This window comes from Aquarana catesbeiana, linkage group LG01 (assembly GCF_042186555.1).
Source record: "Aquarana catesbeiana isolate 2022-GZ linkage group LG01, ASM4218655v1, whole genome shotgun sequence".
NCBI lineage: Eukaryota > Metazoa > Chordata > Amphibia > Anura > Ranidae > Aquarana > Aquarana catesbeiana.
In genome coordinates, this window is record NC_133324.1 from 946,828,794 (window position 1) to 946,845,305 (window position 16,512).

General features: G+C 46.1%; 2 protein-coding genes across 2 annotated transcripts in view; both read left to right on the top strand.

The window, feature by feature from the left end:
• LOC141121389 (von Willebrand factor A domain-containing protein 5A-like) overlaps positions 1 to 16,512 on the top strand; it is a gene marked incomplete in the record, with an annotated part of 791,688 nt that overhangs the window by 68,880 nt on the left and 706,296 nt on the right.
• LOC141128246 (von Willebrand factor A domain-containing protein 5A-like) overlaps positions 1 to 16,512 on the top strand; it is a 192,922-nt gene that overhangs the window by 29,662 nt on the left and 146,748 nt on the right. Inside the window, exon 3 of the mRNA XM_073615442.1 lies at positions 3,412 to 3,634. Within this exon, the coding sequence (XP_073471543.1) occupies positions 3,412 to 3,634 (223 nt within the window). The remainder of the gene's footprint in view (positions 1 to 3,411; positions 3,635 to 16,512) is intronic.

Genomic DNA, 16,512 nt, shown 5'->3' on the forward strand with positions numbered 1-16,512 from the left:
ACCTACATTTTTACGCCTTATCGGCACATTATACTCTAATCCTTCGGCCAACATTCTTGCATATGGACACAAGTCGGATCTTATACAGATAAGGAGAGGAACTAGGCAGGGATGCCCTCTCTGGCGATCGAATCACTGGCTGCGGCCATCCGTGCTAACCCCAACATTCATGGTGTCCCTAGTGGCGGCAGGACACATAAATGTGCTTTCTTAGCCGACGACTTGCTATTATTTATTAACAGATCCGATCACAACTCTACCTAATTTATTTGCTACACTCTCTAGATTTGAAACTGTCTCTGGTCTACGAGTTAACCAATCTAAATATGAAGCGTTGGACATAAACCTTCCTGCCCCAGTACGGGATGCAATACAGCAGTCGTTTCCCTTTAAATGGTGCACACAGGCACTCCCTTATCTGGGAATTAAACTCACTCGGGACGTTTCTACACTGTTTCAGGTTAATTATACCCCCCTTTTTAAGTCCATTGAACAAGAACTAAAGAACTGGCAGTCACATGATCTTTCCTGGATGGGTAGAATAGCAGCCATAAAGATGACGGTACTCCCCCGAATCCTATACTATTTCCGATCATTGCAGATTCCGATACCATTCGCATTCCTTAAAAAAACTTCAGTCGCTAGTATACAAATTCATTTGGGGTGGTAGGGGATGCAGAGTAGCTCACTCCACTCTCTATATCTCCAAAGGGAGTGGAGGACTGGGAGTTCCCCACTTCTTGAAGTACTTTAGGGTGGATCAACTGGTACAACTTTAACAATTTTTTTCTACAACATACCAACCTGACTGGGTTCGGTTGGAAGCGCAGGCCAGTCCCTCACTACCTGTAGACCTCCTGCTGTGGCTTCCGACAAGAGAACGTTGGGCCATTTTGTGCCCTTCTTTATCCCACTCCCTGCGTCTGTGGGACACGGTGAGCAAAATATACCCACTGAAATCTCCTCATTCTCCTGTAGCCCCTATACTCAATAACCCGCACTTTCCACCAGGACAAAATCCCCAACAATTCACGAGGTGGGTTAACAAAGGCCTTTACAGGATAGCACACTTCATAGATCACAAAGGGATCAGGCAACAGGCTTACTTTCGAGAGACGTAGATGCCCCAGACAGAATCTTTCCGTCTACATCAAATCACTCACTTCATAAAATCCCTAGCTACCGATCTGATAGACATAACCACTAGGACCTTGTTTGAAAATAAATGCTTATGCAGAACTGAGTCACGGGGAGGGATCTCAGAGCTCTATGCCCTCTTCAATACTCAACAGACCAAACCATCATACCAAATAGCATGGGAATCAGATTTAGGTGAAACTATAGAGGACGAGGTCTGGGGGAAATGGTCGACCATGGTGCACAAGGGAATACTCAATACTTCCCTGGTGGAGGGAAACTACAAGGTGTTGTCCAGGTGATACCTTGTCCCGGCGAGGCTGGCGAGGATGTACCTCGGAACTTCACCCCTTTGCTTTAGAGGATGCGGGCAGGAGGGTACCATTTTAAATCTTTGGTGGTCCTGTCCCAAGGTCCAGCGCTTCTGGATCATAATATTCACCCTGGCCTATTCAATGACAGGACAAAATCTACCTAAAAATCCCAAGACGGCGCTATTTGCAGATTTGCCGGATGGGACCCCTAGACATCTCCAAACTCTCATCTTCTTTATTTTTTCAGCAGCTAAAATTACAATAGCACGAGCATGGAAAACTCCAGTGGTCAACCTTGCACTGGAAAAAAATAAACTAAGTTGGATCATGGTCAATGAAAAATTGGCCAGCATCCTTAAAGACAGACAGGCCAGATTTGACAGGGTGTGGTCCCCCTAGATTAAATACCTCCAAGCCCCATAGTCTCTAGAACTGGATGGTGGGGGACCTAGGCCGAGGGAAACGACTCCTACTTTGGATTCTTGACCTTTACTTTTTTCCTCTTCCTCTCCTTCCGATCCTCCTCCTTCTAAACCTTACTTTAAATTACTCCCCCTTCTTTTTTCTCTTGTTATGTTTAAAGATCCAACTTATGGATACAAGTAGAGAGCCATGGAGCCTCTCTCTTCTTGACTCCGATGGAGGAACAAGGTAAACTAATTTTAAATGCCTAACCTCCTTTGGTGCCAAGGACCCTGATCTCGAGATATACTAAATGTGCTACAACTTGATTTAATATCACCAAGAAGTTATAAGTACTCCGCTCACAGGGCAAATTTATTTTTATTTTTCATTTTGATAAACACTATTGATGATATATGGAACTCATATGATATGTTATTCTAGATCCTTTTAAGGGTAGGTCTACATTTGTATCCTTATGTTCACAGAGCGTACTGACACTCACATGTTTTTCCCCCCTTTTTTCTTGTTTTGTACAACACTTTTGTGTTATTTGAATGAACATATGATTACTTTCTTATTGTCCATGTCATTTTGTTTAATATGTAAAACCTTTAATAAAGAAAATTGACATAATAATAATGTTATGGTAACTTGCACAAATAATAAAAAAAAACATAATAATATTATTCTTGATATCACTAGAAAAAAAAGCCTTTGAAAATTTGTTTGCAATAACTCCATCAGTATCACCAGCAAAGCAGCTTCATTATTATCCCATTATAAAGAAGAAGAGAATTGTGCACTGCATTTGGAGATTTCATAATTTGCCGTGTCACGAATGTTAATTCTCCATTACGAACGCTAGCTTACAAGACTGACCGCTTCTGGCTCATCCTTGCTACCGAGCATGCGTGTTTGTACTTTGGACTTTTGTCCAACGGATTTGTGTACACACGATCGGAAAATCCGACAAAAGACATTTGTTGGTGGAAAATTTGAAAACATGCTAGCCAACATTTGTCCATGGAAAATCCGACAACAATTGTCCGATGGAGCGTGCAAACGGTCTGATTGTCCGCCAACAACCTCACATCCAACATTTCCCGTCGGAAAGTCTAATCGTGTGTACGGGGCTTGAGCTTTTTTTTTATCACCAACCCTCCTCGCTTTTTTATACTCTATGTCATATAACGTGACACTACTCATATTGTAAGACATTACTTGTCTATCAAGTTAAAATTAATTTTTAAAAAATGTGCTCGTCATGTAAAACACTTTCAGTCCAAGTTACTCGCAATCCAAGGTTTTACTGTACTTCCTTTCTATTTTGGGAGATTTAACAGAAAAATTGGACACAAAATGTAAAGTTAGAATTTAGTAATGTAAATAATGCTGTACACCATATACAGATCAGTAGTTTTCAATATAATAAAAGAAAAAAAAAATGATATAAATTAAATTGTGTTCATGTGTCAAATTCAAAGTTCTAAATTGCTGATTTTTTTTAAAATTGCACAACAGTAACAGTTTTATTGTTCCTCCCTCTCTTCTCCAGGCTCACAAGACCTACGATGAGGCCATCAGCCAGGGTAAGCAAGCCTTCCTCCTGGAGGAAGATGAGAGTTCGGCGGACATCTTTAGCTGCAGTGTTGGGAATCTCCCTCCTGGCCAAGAGGCCGAGGTCACCTTGAAATATGTGCGGGAGTTGCCAGTGGAGGCAGATGGAGCTGTGCGCTTTGTACTCCCAGCTGTCCTAAACCCGAGATACACCCCAAAAGGTACAAGTACAGATAAGCAGTTTATTTATTTTTTTGTAATGCTTTTATTTGCTTCTCTGAAAGGACCACTAAACCCTAAAGTGAACATGACCCGGCCTAAAATGTTTCCAAAGCAACAAGTGCAGATGCCATGTACGTTATTGTAAGAGAACTGTCAGGATGCGCCCAGCACGCACACGTGCGCATGCGCACATTCACAGGCATCGGCAGATTTCCTTGCGCAGGAACACACATCTGGCCACAATTGGCGCCTGACAGCCTATTTAAGGGTTGCTCTGATTTCTGACAGGTGCTGCTTGATCTTCAGCTGTGTCCTGAGATTCTGAAACCCTGTTTGTTTGACTTGACTTCCTGTTGCTGAAACCCTGGCCTTCCTGACCCTGTTTCTGGACTCTGATTACTCTGATTACCGGTTCCTGATCCTGACTTCCTGTTTGACCTTGCTCCTGTTTTATACCTTGGTACCTCGCTGCCCGTACGTTACTGAACCCGACTTACCTGATGACCTCGCTCCTGTCTCCTGTTTGGCTCCACGCTGTTTCCAAGTACCTGTGCTGGCCGTCCATCCTCTCAGCTTTGCTGGTTCCAGCTCTTCACCAGAAACCCTGCCTGCACTTCCCAGTCTGCAACATTTCCAGCAAGTTCTGCACGCAGCATTCACAGGCACTCGTGTTCCTCCTGATCCTTGCCATCATCTGTTCCATCTCCAGTGGGGCTTGGATTGGAGATACAAGAGAGGCTGACCTCGTCATTTCAGACTCCTACCAGGTACGTGACAGTATAAAGCAGCCACAAATGGAGTCTGAAAGGGAGGCCTCTCCACCAGAGGACATATACAGATCTATTTCTGTGCTATCCAATATTGTGCAGAAGTTACAAGAAAATCTGAGTCGCATGGAAGAGCGATTTCCCCACAATGAGAATGTCGCATTGGCCTGTGCTCTGCTTTTGGTTTCTGATTCATATACCCAAACAGAGCCTGGCTTGTTCCATGAGGTTGCTTCCGCTCCTGAACCCAGGGTGCCTATGCCTGAGCGATTCTCCGGAAATCGCAAGAAGTTTTGCACATTCCGGAATTCCTGCAAACTACATTTCTTCCTGTTACCCCGGACCTTCACGTCTGAAAACATCAAGGTGGGGTTTATCATTACGTTACTATTGGATGAACCACTTTCCTGGGCTCATCATCTCCGGGAACAACATGACCCTGTCCTGACAACTACGGATTCTTTCTTCTCAGCCATGGCTCAGCTTTATGCAGACCCCTTCTACCAGCATACTGCCGAATTCATGCTTGGCAAATTACAGCAAGGTCCAAGGCCTGCTGAGGAATATGTAACTGACTTCCGTGTATGGAGTGCAGATACCCAATGGAATCATTCAGCACTTCACCACCAGTTTTGACTAGGACTGTCTGACACCTTAAAGGATGAGCTTGCCAGAGTGGGAGTTCCAGCATCCCTGGAAGACCTGATCGATCTAACCATTCAGATCGATCAGCGATTACGTGAAAGGCAATCCGAAAGGTCCAAAGGAACCCTTTCTGTGGCTTCAAGGTCTGACATTCCTGCATCCTCATCCATTGAATCCCCCAGAAGGAGGGAACTGCATAAGACTCCTCATAGAAGTATTCAAAGACGACCCCTTTCTCCTGATGAACGCCTTCATCGATTACAGTGTCTCTATTGCGGGGAGGCGGGTCACTTTATACAGACTTGCCCGGCAAAGACCCGCAGGTCTTTCTCCCGTCAGCCTCACATGATGCATCCCTCAGGGAGGTACCAGTCTCATGTCTCTCTTTCCATTGTGCTCCAGTTTTCTGAAAAGACTGTTCCTATACTTGCAATCATAGACTCTGGGGCCTGTAGTTGTTTTATGGACTCTGCATTTGCTTCTCTCCACCAGCTGCCTGTATGTGCCAAGAAGCCGGGATTCCATGTTCATCTGGCTGATGGTTCCGGCATTAAATCAGGCCCAGTTACCCAAGAGACTTTACCTATTTCCTGCCGTACTTCTTCCGGCCACCATGAATTTCTCCGTTTGGATATCCTAGCTTCTCCCATGTTCCCGGTCATTCTTGGCATTCCATGGTTGAAGGCACATAATCCTCACATTACCTGGCTTACCGGAGACATCTCCTTCTCCTCTGACTACTGCCAAATTCACTGCCTACCTGAAAAGACTTTCAATACCACACCCCTCCTAGGTATCCTCCCTGACCGTGAAACTTCTAATCTGGTCCCTGCTGCCTACCACGAGTATCTGGATGTATTTAACAAGAAAGGAGTGGACACTCTTCCTCCCCATAGAACATATGATTGTCCTATTGAACTTTTACCAGGGGCCGAGATCCCATTTGGTCGAATTTATCCTCTCTCTGAGCCTGAACTAGAAGCCCTGCGGATTTATATAGATGAAAGCCTTGAAAAACAGTTCATCCGGCCCTCCACTTCACCAGCAGGGGCCGGTATTTTCTTCGTTGAAAAGAAAGACCATACCCTTAGGCCCTGTGTGGACTATCGTGACCTTAACAGGGTCACTGTTAAAAACCGGTACCCTCTGCCTCTGATCCCTGAACTTTTTCAAAGGCTGCGTGGGGCACGAGTGTTCTCCAAATTGGATCTGAGAGGTGCTTATAATCTTGTCAGAATCAGCGAGGGAGATGAATGAAAGACTACCTTCCGAACACGCTCCGGTCATTTTGAATATCAAGTCATGCCATTCGGACTCTGCAACGCCCCTGCCACATTCCAACATCTGGTTAATGACATTTTTCAGGACTTCCTTGATTTATTCGTCATCGTATATCTGGATGACATCCTTATATTCTCTGAAACTCTAGAATCCCATAGGACTCATGTAAAGAAAGTACTGGGTCAGCTGAGGGAACACCGCCTTTACGCAAAGGCTGAGAAATGTGACTTTGAAAAACCAACCATACTTTTCCTGGGACTTGTCATCTCTGCTGACGGTATCTCCATGGACCCACAGAAAGTCACTTCCGTCCTGGAATAGCCTGCTCCTGTCGACAGGAAAGCTGTTCAGAGATTTGTGGGATTTGCCAACTTTTACAGAAAATTTATCAAGAACTTTTCCGGCATTATCACTCCCATCACTCAGTTAACAAAGCAGCATGTTCCTTTCCGATGGACCCCTGAAGCTCAAACAGCTTTTGAACAGTTAAAAACTTTATTCACGTCAGCTCCTATCTTGAAACATCCTGATCCATCCTTAGCCTACGTTTTGGAGGTGGATGCCTCTGAGAGTGCACTGGGCGCTATTTTGTCTCAACGCCAAGGTCCCAAATCTTTGCTCCATCCTGTGGCCTTTTCTCTAAGAAATTAAATCCTTCTGAAAGGAATTATGATGTTGGAGACTGAGAATTGCTGGCTATCAAGGCTGCGCTTAAAGAATGGCGCTACCTCCTGGAAGGAGCAGCTCACCCCATCCTCATCTTCACGGACCATAAAAATCTCGAATACTTGAGGATGGCTAGACAACTAAGACCCCAGCAGGCAAGGTGGGCACTTTTCTTCTCTCGTTTTATGTTCCATATAACTTATGGTCCTGGCTCAAAGAATGGTAAACCGGATGCCTTGTCCCGCATGTTCAGCGACCCAGTGGTATCCTCAGAACCTGATACTATTCTACCAGCAAAAAATTTTTTGCTTCTTCAGGCGGATTTGACGTCTCAGATAAAAGCAGATGTGGTAAACCAACCACCTTCCAAAGATCTGGCTCTTCAATTGAGGGATGGTCTGTACTTTCATAAGGAGCAAATCTTTATCCCTAAGCAATTCAGAGTTGCTGTCCTGAGGCGATGTCATGACCACCCATTAGCGGGCCACTTTGGAATTCACAAAACGGCCAATCTGATCTCTCGTACATTCTGGTGGCCAGACTTGATGCAAGACTGCAAAAGATATGTTAACTCCTGTGTGACATGCCATCGGAATAAGACGGACAGAGCCAAAACTTGGGGCCTACTTGAGCCACTCCCTGTACCTGAGAAACCATGGAGCATGATCTCCATGGATTTCATCGTGGAACTCCCCCCATCCGAAGACTTCACCACCGTGTTTGTTGTGGTGGATCGCCTGACCAAGATGGCCCATTTCTTACCCTTACAAGGAACTCCTTCGGCCACAGAGACCGCCTCAGCTTTCATCAAGGAGATTGTAAGATTACATGGTGTCCCTGATAGCATCATCTCTGATCGTGGGGTGCAGTTTACATCTAGATTTTGGAGGGCATTATGCCAAGCACTGAACATTGAACTCCGCCTCTCCTCACCCTACCATCCACAAACTAATGGACAAACTGAAAGAACCAATCAAACCCTCGAGCAGTACTTACGGTGTTTTTCCTCTTTTGCACAAGATGACTGGCAATCACTTCTCCCACTGGCAGAATTTTCATACAATAATTCCATCCACTCTGTAATTAAGCAATCACCCTTTTTTGCCAATTATGGGTACCACCCCTCTTTCTTACCTGAGCTGGCCATTGAATCATCTGTACCTGCTGTACAAAACAGATTAAACTTCCTCAGTACTAATAACCAATTACTGCAAGATACAATCTCCAAGACTCAAGCAAGCAATAAAAAGTTCTTCGACAAGAAGAAGAGAGGTAATCTGAACCTTAAACCTAGAAACAAGGTCTGGCTTTCCACAACAAACTTGAAACTGAGCTGTCCTTCAAGAAAACTTGGCCCAAAATTTTTGGGACCCTTCCCAGTCAAGAGGAAAATTAATGCAGTAGCATTCGAGTTGGTGTTACCCAAGAATCTAAAGATCCACCCTGTATTCCATGTCTCTTAGTTGAAACCAGCTGTACCAAATCCATTTCCAAATCGGGTTTCTGAAATTCCTCCTCCGCTGCTCATCGAAGGGAATGAGGAATTTGAGGTGGAAGCCGTGTTGGACTGTAGAAGAAGGCATAACCAAACACAGTTCCTCATTAAATGGAAAAGCTATGGGTCGGAAGAAAATTCCTGGGAACCAGCTTCAGATGTGCATGCTCCCAAACCAGTGCAAGCCTTTTTTCAACGCCACCCAGAGAAAAGACACTTGAAGGGCATCTGGAGACTGCCCTTAAGGGGGGGCAATGTAAGAGAACCGTCAGGATGCGCCTGGCACGCACACGTGCGCATGCGTGCATTCAAGGGCATCGTCAGATTTCCTTGCGCAGGAACACACATCTGGCCACAATTGGCGCCTGACAGCCTATTTAAAGGTTGCTCTGATTTCTGACAGGTGCTGCTTGATCTTCAGCTGTGTCCTGGGATTCTGAAACCCTGTTTGTTTGACTTGACTTCCTGTTGATGAAACCCTGGCCTTCCTGAGCCTGTTTCTGGACTCTGATTACACTGATTACCGGTTCCTGATCCTGGCTTCCTGTTTGACCTTGCTCCTGTTTATACCTTGGTACTCACTGCCCGCCCGTTACTGAACCCAGCTTACCCGATGACCTCGCTCCTGTCTCCTGTTTGGCTCCACGCTGTTTCCGAGTACTTGTGCTGGCCGTCCATCCTCTCAGCTTTGCTGGTTCCAGCTCTTCACCAGAAATCCTGCCTGCACTTCCCAGTCTGCAACACTTCCGGCAAGTTCTGCACGCAGCATTCACAGGCACTTGTGTTCCTCCTGATCCTTGCCACCATCTGTTCCATCTCCAGTGGGGCTTGGATTGGAGATACAAGAGAGGCTGACCTTTCATTTCAGACTCCTACCAGGTACGTGACAGTTATACTCTCAAACCATTTTCCTGTGTGTCCCTGTGGAGCATTTTGCATCGTAGACCCACACTGTACATGGCCTTTGACTTCTCTCCGAATTGGAATCCCAGAGCTAAACCCACCCAATTAAATTTGAAATGCCAGAACTTGTGTGTGAAGTAAAGACGACTAGCCATTTTTTTGTTTTTAAAGATAGTTTGCTCTGATAATACTCTTTTATGTAGCTATCCTGATCAGCGTATCCTTAGCTATAGCTTTGGAAGCCATACCTGGGTCTTGCTAGACTGTAGATTGCAGGGTTAATTTGACCTTCAGGCACCGGGCTTTGCTGGTAGTGCTTTCCAGACCTTTGTGTACTGTCTTAGTTAGCTGCAGATTGTTATTCAAGAGCTGTGACACGGCCTCTGGTACTGTATGTCCCTGTTTCCTGAAGACTCATTATAAGTAGGCTGTAAGGGCAGAGCATAAGAAGCTACTTTTTTATTTATTAGAACTGTTGGTCCCTAATAATACCACTGTTTTTTAATGTTGGTTTCAAAGTAAAGGGTTAACACACTGAGGAATTGAATGCTACATCACTAGGTGTCCCATGTGCGCACTTCGCACTCTGTTCCCACCTTTTCACTGTGAGGTAGCATCTTCCTGTTTACAAGAGACAGGTGGTTCCACCTCAGTATGTGCCACCACCTACAGTGGCCTGGTCACCTCTTGCTATTGAACCTCTAGTGCTTTCAGCAACCATTTCATGAGTACCCAAGGTTTTTTCCTGGTGTTTTTAATTAAGTTGTCTTTGTCAGGCAGTGCAACATTTCAGATCCTAAGCGCCAGGGGAGCAGTTCCTCTGCATGGTCTCCTAGCTTACAGTTCACTATCCCTTCAGGGATGACCTGCTGTGACCAGTGGCAGCTTTTAGGGGGGCGGCACTGACACCCACCACAGGCCCCCCACAGTGGCACTACCACCCTGGGCGGTCGGTGATTCGGCACTTATCCGATCTAGGTGACGGGCTGTAGTGTCCTCCTGCATGGTCCGCCCTCCATGTGTCTGCTCCTCCAGTGGCTTCCTGCACCGTGTGTCTCCTCTCTCTTCCGCCTAAGCGTTAGGCATCCAATGGGATCGCCTGACGCTGTTGCCAATCGGGAAACAGGTCTCACGACCTGCCTCCTGATTTGCAGGATGGAACTTTAGTGTGAAGATAGCGAAAATTAATTCGCTATCGCTACACAACTGGGTGGGATTGAAGCCCCAAGCCCACCCTTTTTTTTAAGCCTATTAGAGCCTCTGGCTCTAATCACGTGCTTCAAAAAAACACTCCCCCCTGGGTGGCCTGGTATGTAGATCAGGGAGCCGGATGCATGGATAGGGGGGGTGATGCCCGTGCACCCTCTATGGGACCCTACATGGACAGCCTGGACCATTGTACCCTGCTTGAGTCCATATATCAAACAAATACAAGGAGATTTTCAAGCTCAAAGTTACCAGCCTGCCAGAGACCAACCAATTTGACCTGTCTAACAATATGTGTTAAGAACAAGGGTTTAGTTTGCACACACGTGCCCCTGGAAGACACAATTCTTTTGCGAAACGCAGCGTAGGGCTGAGCGATATCATTGCGCCACCTCCCACTGTCGCTGTACATCCAGCAGGACGGGCTATCTGTGGTCTTCCGGCCGGTGCCACAGACTGTTCTTCTACTGATGATGCTGATTTTCTTGCCTACATGTGAGTGTTTACGTTTTTTATTTTAATAAATTGCCGTTTGATTTTACACTATGGGAGCCCTCACTTTCTTTCTTCCTATGATGACAATACTATGCTGAGGGCTGAGCCCCTTTCTGTGGACCCATCCATCTCCATCCTAGCACCTGACGTCCTTTCCAGTTTTCATCTCCATCTCCGCCCCTGGGAGTTCCGGACTAGCAGGATCTCAAAGCCTTTCTAGACCCTCTGTAACGGGGGGTCATGGGGTTCTGGTAAGCGGCCAGGCTCTTACTATTCGTGGTGGTTCCACATATCCAAGGTTCCATGCGGTTGAAAGACCCGGGATTGCTATTCACTGTTTTTGGTTTTTTCCTTATGGACTATTCTTTCAACCATTCACATTTATTTCCTATTATATTTATTACACATGGACTCATTTTGAAATTTGCTTGCACTAATTGTGATATATTATTGCACTGATGGTTTATGTATTCACTAATACTTGTTGTATCTAGTGTTTTTGGTGCGGCATTTTTTGGCCACACATTCACTAATTTGTATAGCGCGAGTCACCAATTTTTCTTGCTTATGTTGTGTGTTTGTGTCACATTTAGGATATCGCAGTTTCTTTTCATCATATTTTATACACTTTGAAGCGCAATTATTTCCCCCCCTTTTTTTTAGTTTGCACACACTTGCAAATATATGTGTAAGCTACAGGCTTCGCCAGGGCACCCTGTTTTCTGTAGTCACTAACCCTAACTTCTGGGTCTCCACAGTAGAAGCGCATGCATTTTAATGGATAGGTGAGGACAGGTGGCCTGGAAGGAGCCCACTCCTCCTTAACCAGTTGCCGACCGCCGCACGACGATGTACGTCGACAGAGCGGCACGGGCAGGCAAAAGGGCTTACAGGTACGTCCTTGCCTGCCCGCGGGTGGGGGGTCCGATTGGACCCCCCCCAGTGCCAGCGGCGGTCGGATCCAGGTCAGGGTCGATCAAAGGTGAGGGGGAGGCCACTCATTCGTGGCTCCCCCCTCGCGATCGCTCCTGGCCAATGACAGGCTTCCTCGGCTTCTGTGAATGTAAACAGAAGCGGAGGAAGTGATGTCATCTCTCCTCGAGCCGGTCTTTTCGTCCCGGCGCAGAGGAGAGAAGACATCCAAGTAAGTGCACCAACACTACACTAACAGTAGAACACACAGGCACACTTGTCACCCCCCTGTCACCCCCCAGTCACCCCCTGATCACCCCCCTGTACCCCCTGTCACTCTGACACCAATAGCAGGTTTTTTTTTTCTGATTTATTGCATTGGTGTCAGTTTGTGTCAGTTACAAGTGTTAGGGCAGTTAGGTTAGCCCCCCTTTAGGTCCAGGGTACCCCCCTAACCCCCCTAATAAAGTTTTAACCCCGTGATCACCCCCCATCGCCAGTGTCACTAAGCGATCGTTTTTCTGATCGCTGTATTAGTGACACAGGTGACGCTAGTTAGGGAGGTAAGTATATAGGTTTGCTGTCAGTGTTTTATAGCGACTGGGACCCCCATATACTACCTGCTAAAGGTTTTAACCCCTTGATTGCCCCCTAGTTAACCCTTTCACCAGTGATCACCATATAATTGTTACGGGTGACGCTGGTTAGTTGGCTTGTTTTTTGTAGTTTATTACAGTTTTAGGGCACCCGCCGTTTATTACCTTATAAAGGTTTAACCCCCTAATTGCCCGGCGGTGATAGAATTTAAGTTTTTAGGATCAGATAAGGTCTGCGTCACCCCAGGCAGCGTCAGGTTAGCGCCAGTACCGCTAACACCCACGCACGCAGCATACACCTCCCTTAGTGCTATAGTATCTGAACGGATCGATATCTGATCCGATCAGAGCTATACTCCCCAGCAGTTTAGGGTCCCCCAAAAAAACGCAGTGTTAGCGGGATCAGCCCAGATACCTGCTAGCACCTGCGGTTTGCCCCTCGGCCCAGCCCAGCCCACCCAAGTGCAGTATCGATCGATAACTGTCACAAAACACTAAGCACACATAACTGCAGCGTTCGCAGAGTCAGGCCTGATCCCTGCGATCGCTAACAGTTTTTTGGTAGCGCTTTGAATCAGTCGCTGACAGTCAGGAGCTTTTTTGCCTGCGAGTCTCACTAGTGTACCCCTAAATTTAGAGCCCAAAATGGCAAATCGAAGGTACACTAGTGAAGAGGCCTACACGTTTCTGAGCATGACAGATAGTGAAGAGGAAGTCATTCATCTGTCAAGTTCAAGCTCAGAATACAATCCTGTAGAGGACAGCGGCTCCATGACAGATAGCTCTGACGACGGAGTTGTGGTCCCTGCTAGGGTCAGGCGTACCAGACCCCGAACTTCTTCTTCTGTCCTTGAAGTGCAAGAACCGCAGGTCCCTCGTATGGAGCAGAGAAGTACTAGCGCCGCTATTCCTTCTGGTGAACTGGCAAGCACCAGCGGCCTAGTACACCCTGGTCATACATCCAGCACTGCAGTATCACGTGGTGACGTGGCGAGTCCCATAAGTGCAGTTCAAGCTGGTGAGGTGGCAAGCACTAGTAGTGTCCCGCTGCCACCAAGAAGACGAACACAGGCCCGTCGTGCCCATAGTGCCCTTCCTGCTGCATTCGCCAATCCGAATTGGGTACCCACCACTTCTGCAGCACCCGTACTTCCCCCTTTCACTGGCCAACCCGGAATTCAGGTGGAAACAGTTGACTTTATGCCATTGGATTTTTATTCACTGTTTTTCACCGAAGATCTCTATAGATCTATTGTGGACCAAAGCAATTTATACGCTGGTCAACACATCGCCGCTAATCCCCAGTCCTCCCTTGCCAGAGATTGGAGACCAATTACGGTCTCCAAATTTAAGATCTTTCTGGGCCTTTCCCTCAACATGGGCATAACCAAAAAGAGTGAGTTGCGGTCATATTGGTCCACTGACCCAATTCACCATATGCCCGTGTTCTCTGCCTCCATGACCAGGGCACGATACGAGCAGATTTTGTGGTTCATGCACTTCAACGACAATGAACTCTGTCGTCCTCGTGGAGACCCTGCATACGATCGGCTCTACAAAATTCGGCCCCTCGTAAACCACTTCAACCAACGTTTTGCAGACTTGTTTACTCCCCATCAAGTTGTCTGCGTTGATGAGTCCCTGATTAAGTTTTCTGGCCGCTTGTCCTTCAAACAGTACCTTCCCAGCAAGCGTGCCAGATACGGGGTCAAGATGTATAAGCTCTGTGACAGGGCCACAGGCTATACATGTAGTTTTATGGTTTACGAGGGCAAAGATAGTCACGTAGAGCCGACAAACTGCCCTGACTACATAGGAAGCGCTGGCAAGATAGTGTGGGACTTGGTGTCACCCTTATTCGGAAAGGGGTACCACTTGTACGTGGACAATTATTATATGAGCGTGCCACTTTTTAGTCACCTTTTTGATCATCAAATTGGAGCATGTGGCACCGTGCGACCTAATCGCCGGGGCTTTCCCAAGCAGCTTGTAGAGTCCCGTCTTAGGCTGGGGGAGAGAGCCTGAAGTATAATAATTTGCTCACTATGAAGTGGAGGGATAAGAAGAATGTTTTCGTTCTCACCTCCCTTCATGCAGACACGACGACCCAAATTACTACGGTGACTGGTGTTGTGGAGAAACCCCTCTGTGTCCACGAATATAACCTTAATATGGGAGGGGTGGACCTCAACGACCAGTTGTTGGCGCCGTACCTAGTTGCCCGTAAGGCCAGACGCTGGTACAAAAAAGTGCCTGTTTATTTATTTCAATTGGCTTTGCTGAACGCTCATGTGCTATACAGAGCTTCAGGACGGACTGGATCCTTCCTTAAATTCCAGGAAGAGATCGTCAGAGCCCTTCTGTTTCCAGACGGTGCTCCACCTCACCTTCCCAATCCAAATGCAGTAGGCCGGCTGCATGAGAGGTATTTTCCTTATGTCCTCCAGAGTACCCCCACCCAACGAGCCCCCCAAAGAAAATGTCGTGTCTGCAGAAAGCGCGGATTTAGGCGTGACACCCGGTATTATTGTCCCTCCTGTCCTGGCAATCCTGGTCTTTGCATTGGTGAATGTTTTGAATGCTACCATACACTAGTTACGTTTTAGCGTAGGGTACAACACTGCACAGACTAGGACACACTTTCACAGGGTCTCCCAAGATGCCATCGCATTTTGAGAGACCCAAACCTGGAACCATTACAGTTTTAAAAGTTACAGTTATAAAAAAAAAAAAAGTAAAAAAAAAAAAAAAAAATACACAAAAAAAAATAAAATAAAAAAACCAAAAATAGTTGTCGTTTTATTATTCTCTCTCTCTCTATTTTCTCTCTATTGTTCTGCTCTTTTTTACTGTATTCTATTCTGCAATGTTTTATTGTTATGTTTTATCATGTTTGCTTTTCAGGTATGTAATTTTTTTATAGTTTACTGTGTTTTAAACATTTTTTTGTTTTCAGGTACGCCATTCAGCTGCAGCGCGGATTTATTTATCTTGACAGCAACAGCGTTTGCTCCCACGATACATAAAGCCGTGACTCCAGAGCTGTCGGAGGTGATTTCACCACCACAGTTACATACTTCAGCATATATGCCGAAGCGTGGGGGCAGAAGTAGGTGGAGGAGCGATTTGCTCCTGCCTTTTGCGGGAGGATGCCCCCATGCTTCGGCATATATATATTTTAGGTAGGCACAGGTTGCGTTAAATGTTTTATTTTTTACTAAGTTTTTTTTTTTTTGTATTTGCTTTGCAGGTATGGTAAGTATTACTGTTATACTGTAATGTTATTTTGTTTTTTGTTAACCATCATTTGCTTAGCAGGTACGCCATTCAGTTGCAGCGCGGATTTATTTATCTTGACAGCAACAGCGTTTGCTCCCACGATACATAAAGCCGTGACTCCAGCGCTGTCGGAGGTGATTTCACCACCACAGTTACATACTTCAGCATATATGCCGAAGCGTGGGGGCAGCAGTGGGTGTGGGACTTGGTGTCACCCTTATTCGGAAAGGGGTACCACTTGTACGTGGACAATTATTATACGAGCGTGCCACTTTTTAGTCACCTTTTTGATCATCAAATTGGAGCAATTTGCAATTTGCTCCTGCCTTTTGCGGGAGGATGCCCCCATGCTTCCGCATATATAAATGGTGCATGTATGCCCATCATTAGAAGTGGGTGGATGAAGGGAGGTATTCTAATGGTGGGCATACCCACCGTTCAATATCTTTTTTTCGTTCAGCCCACAGGCTGCATGAAAAAAAAGTTTACAATATATGCCCAACAAGGACCAGCAACGTACTGGTATGTTGCTGGACTTTGAGTAGTTATACCAGAATGATGCCTGCAGGTTTAGGTATCATCTTGGTATCATTCTTTTCAGCCAGCGGTCGGCTTTCATGTAAAAGCAATCC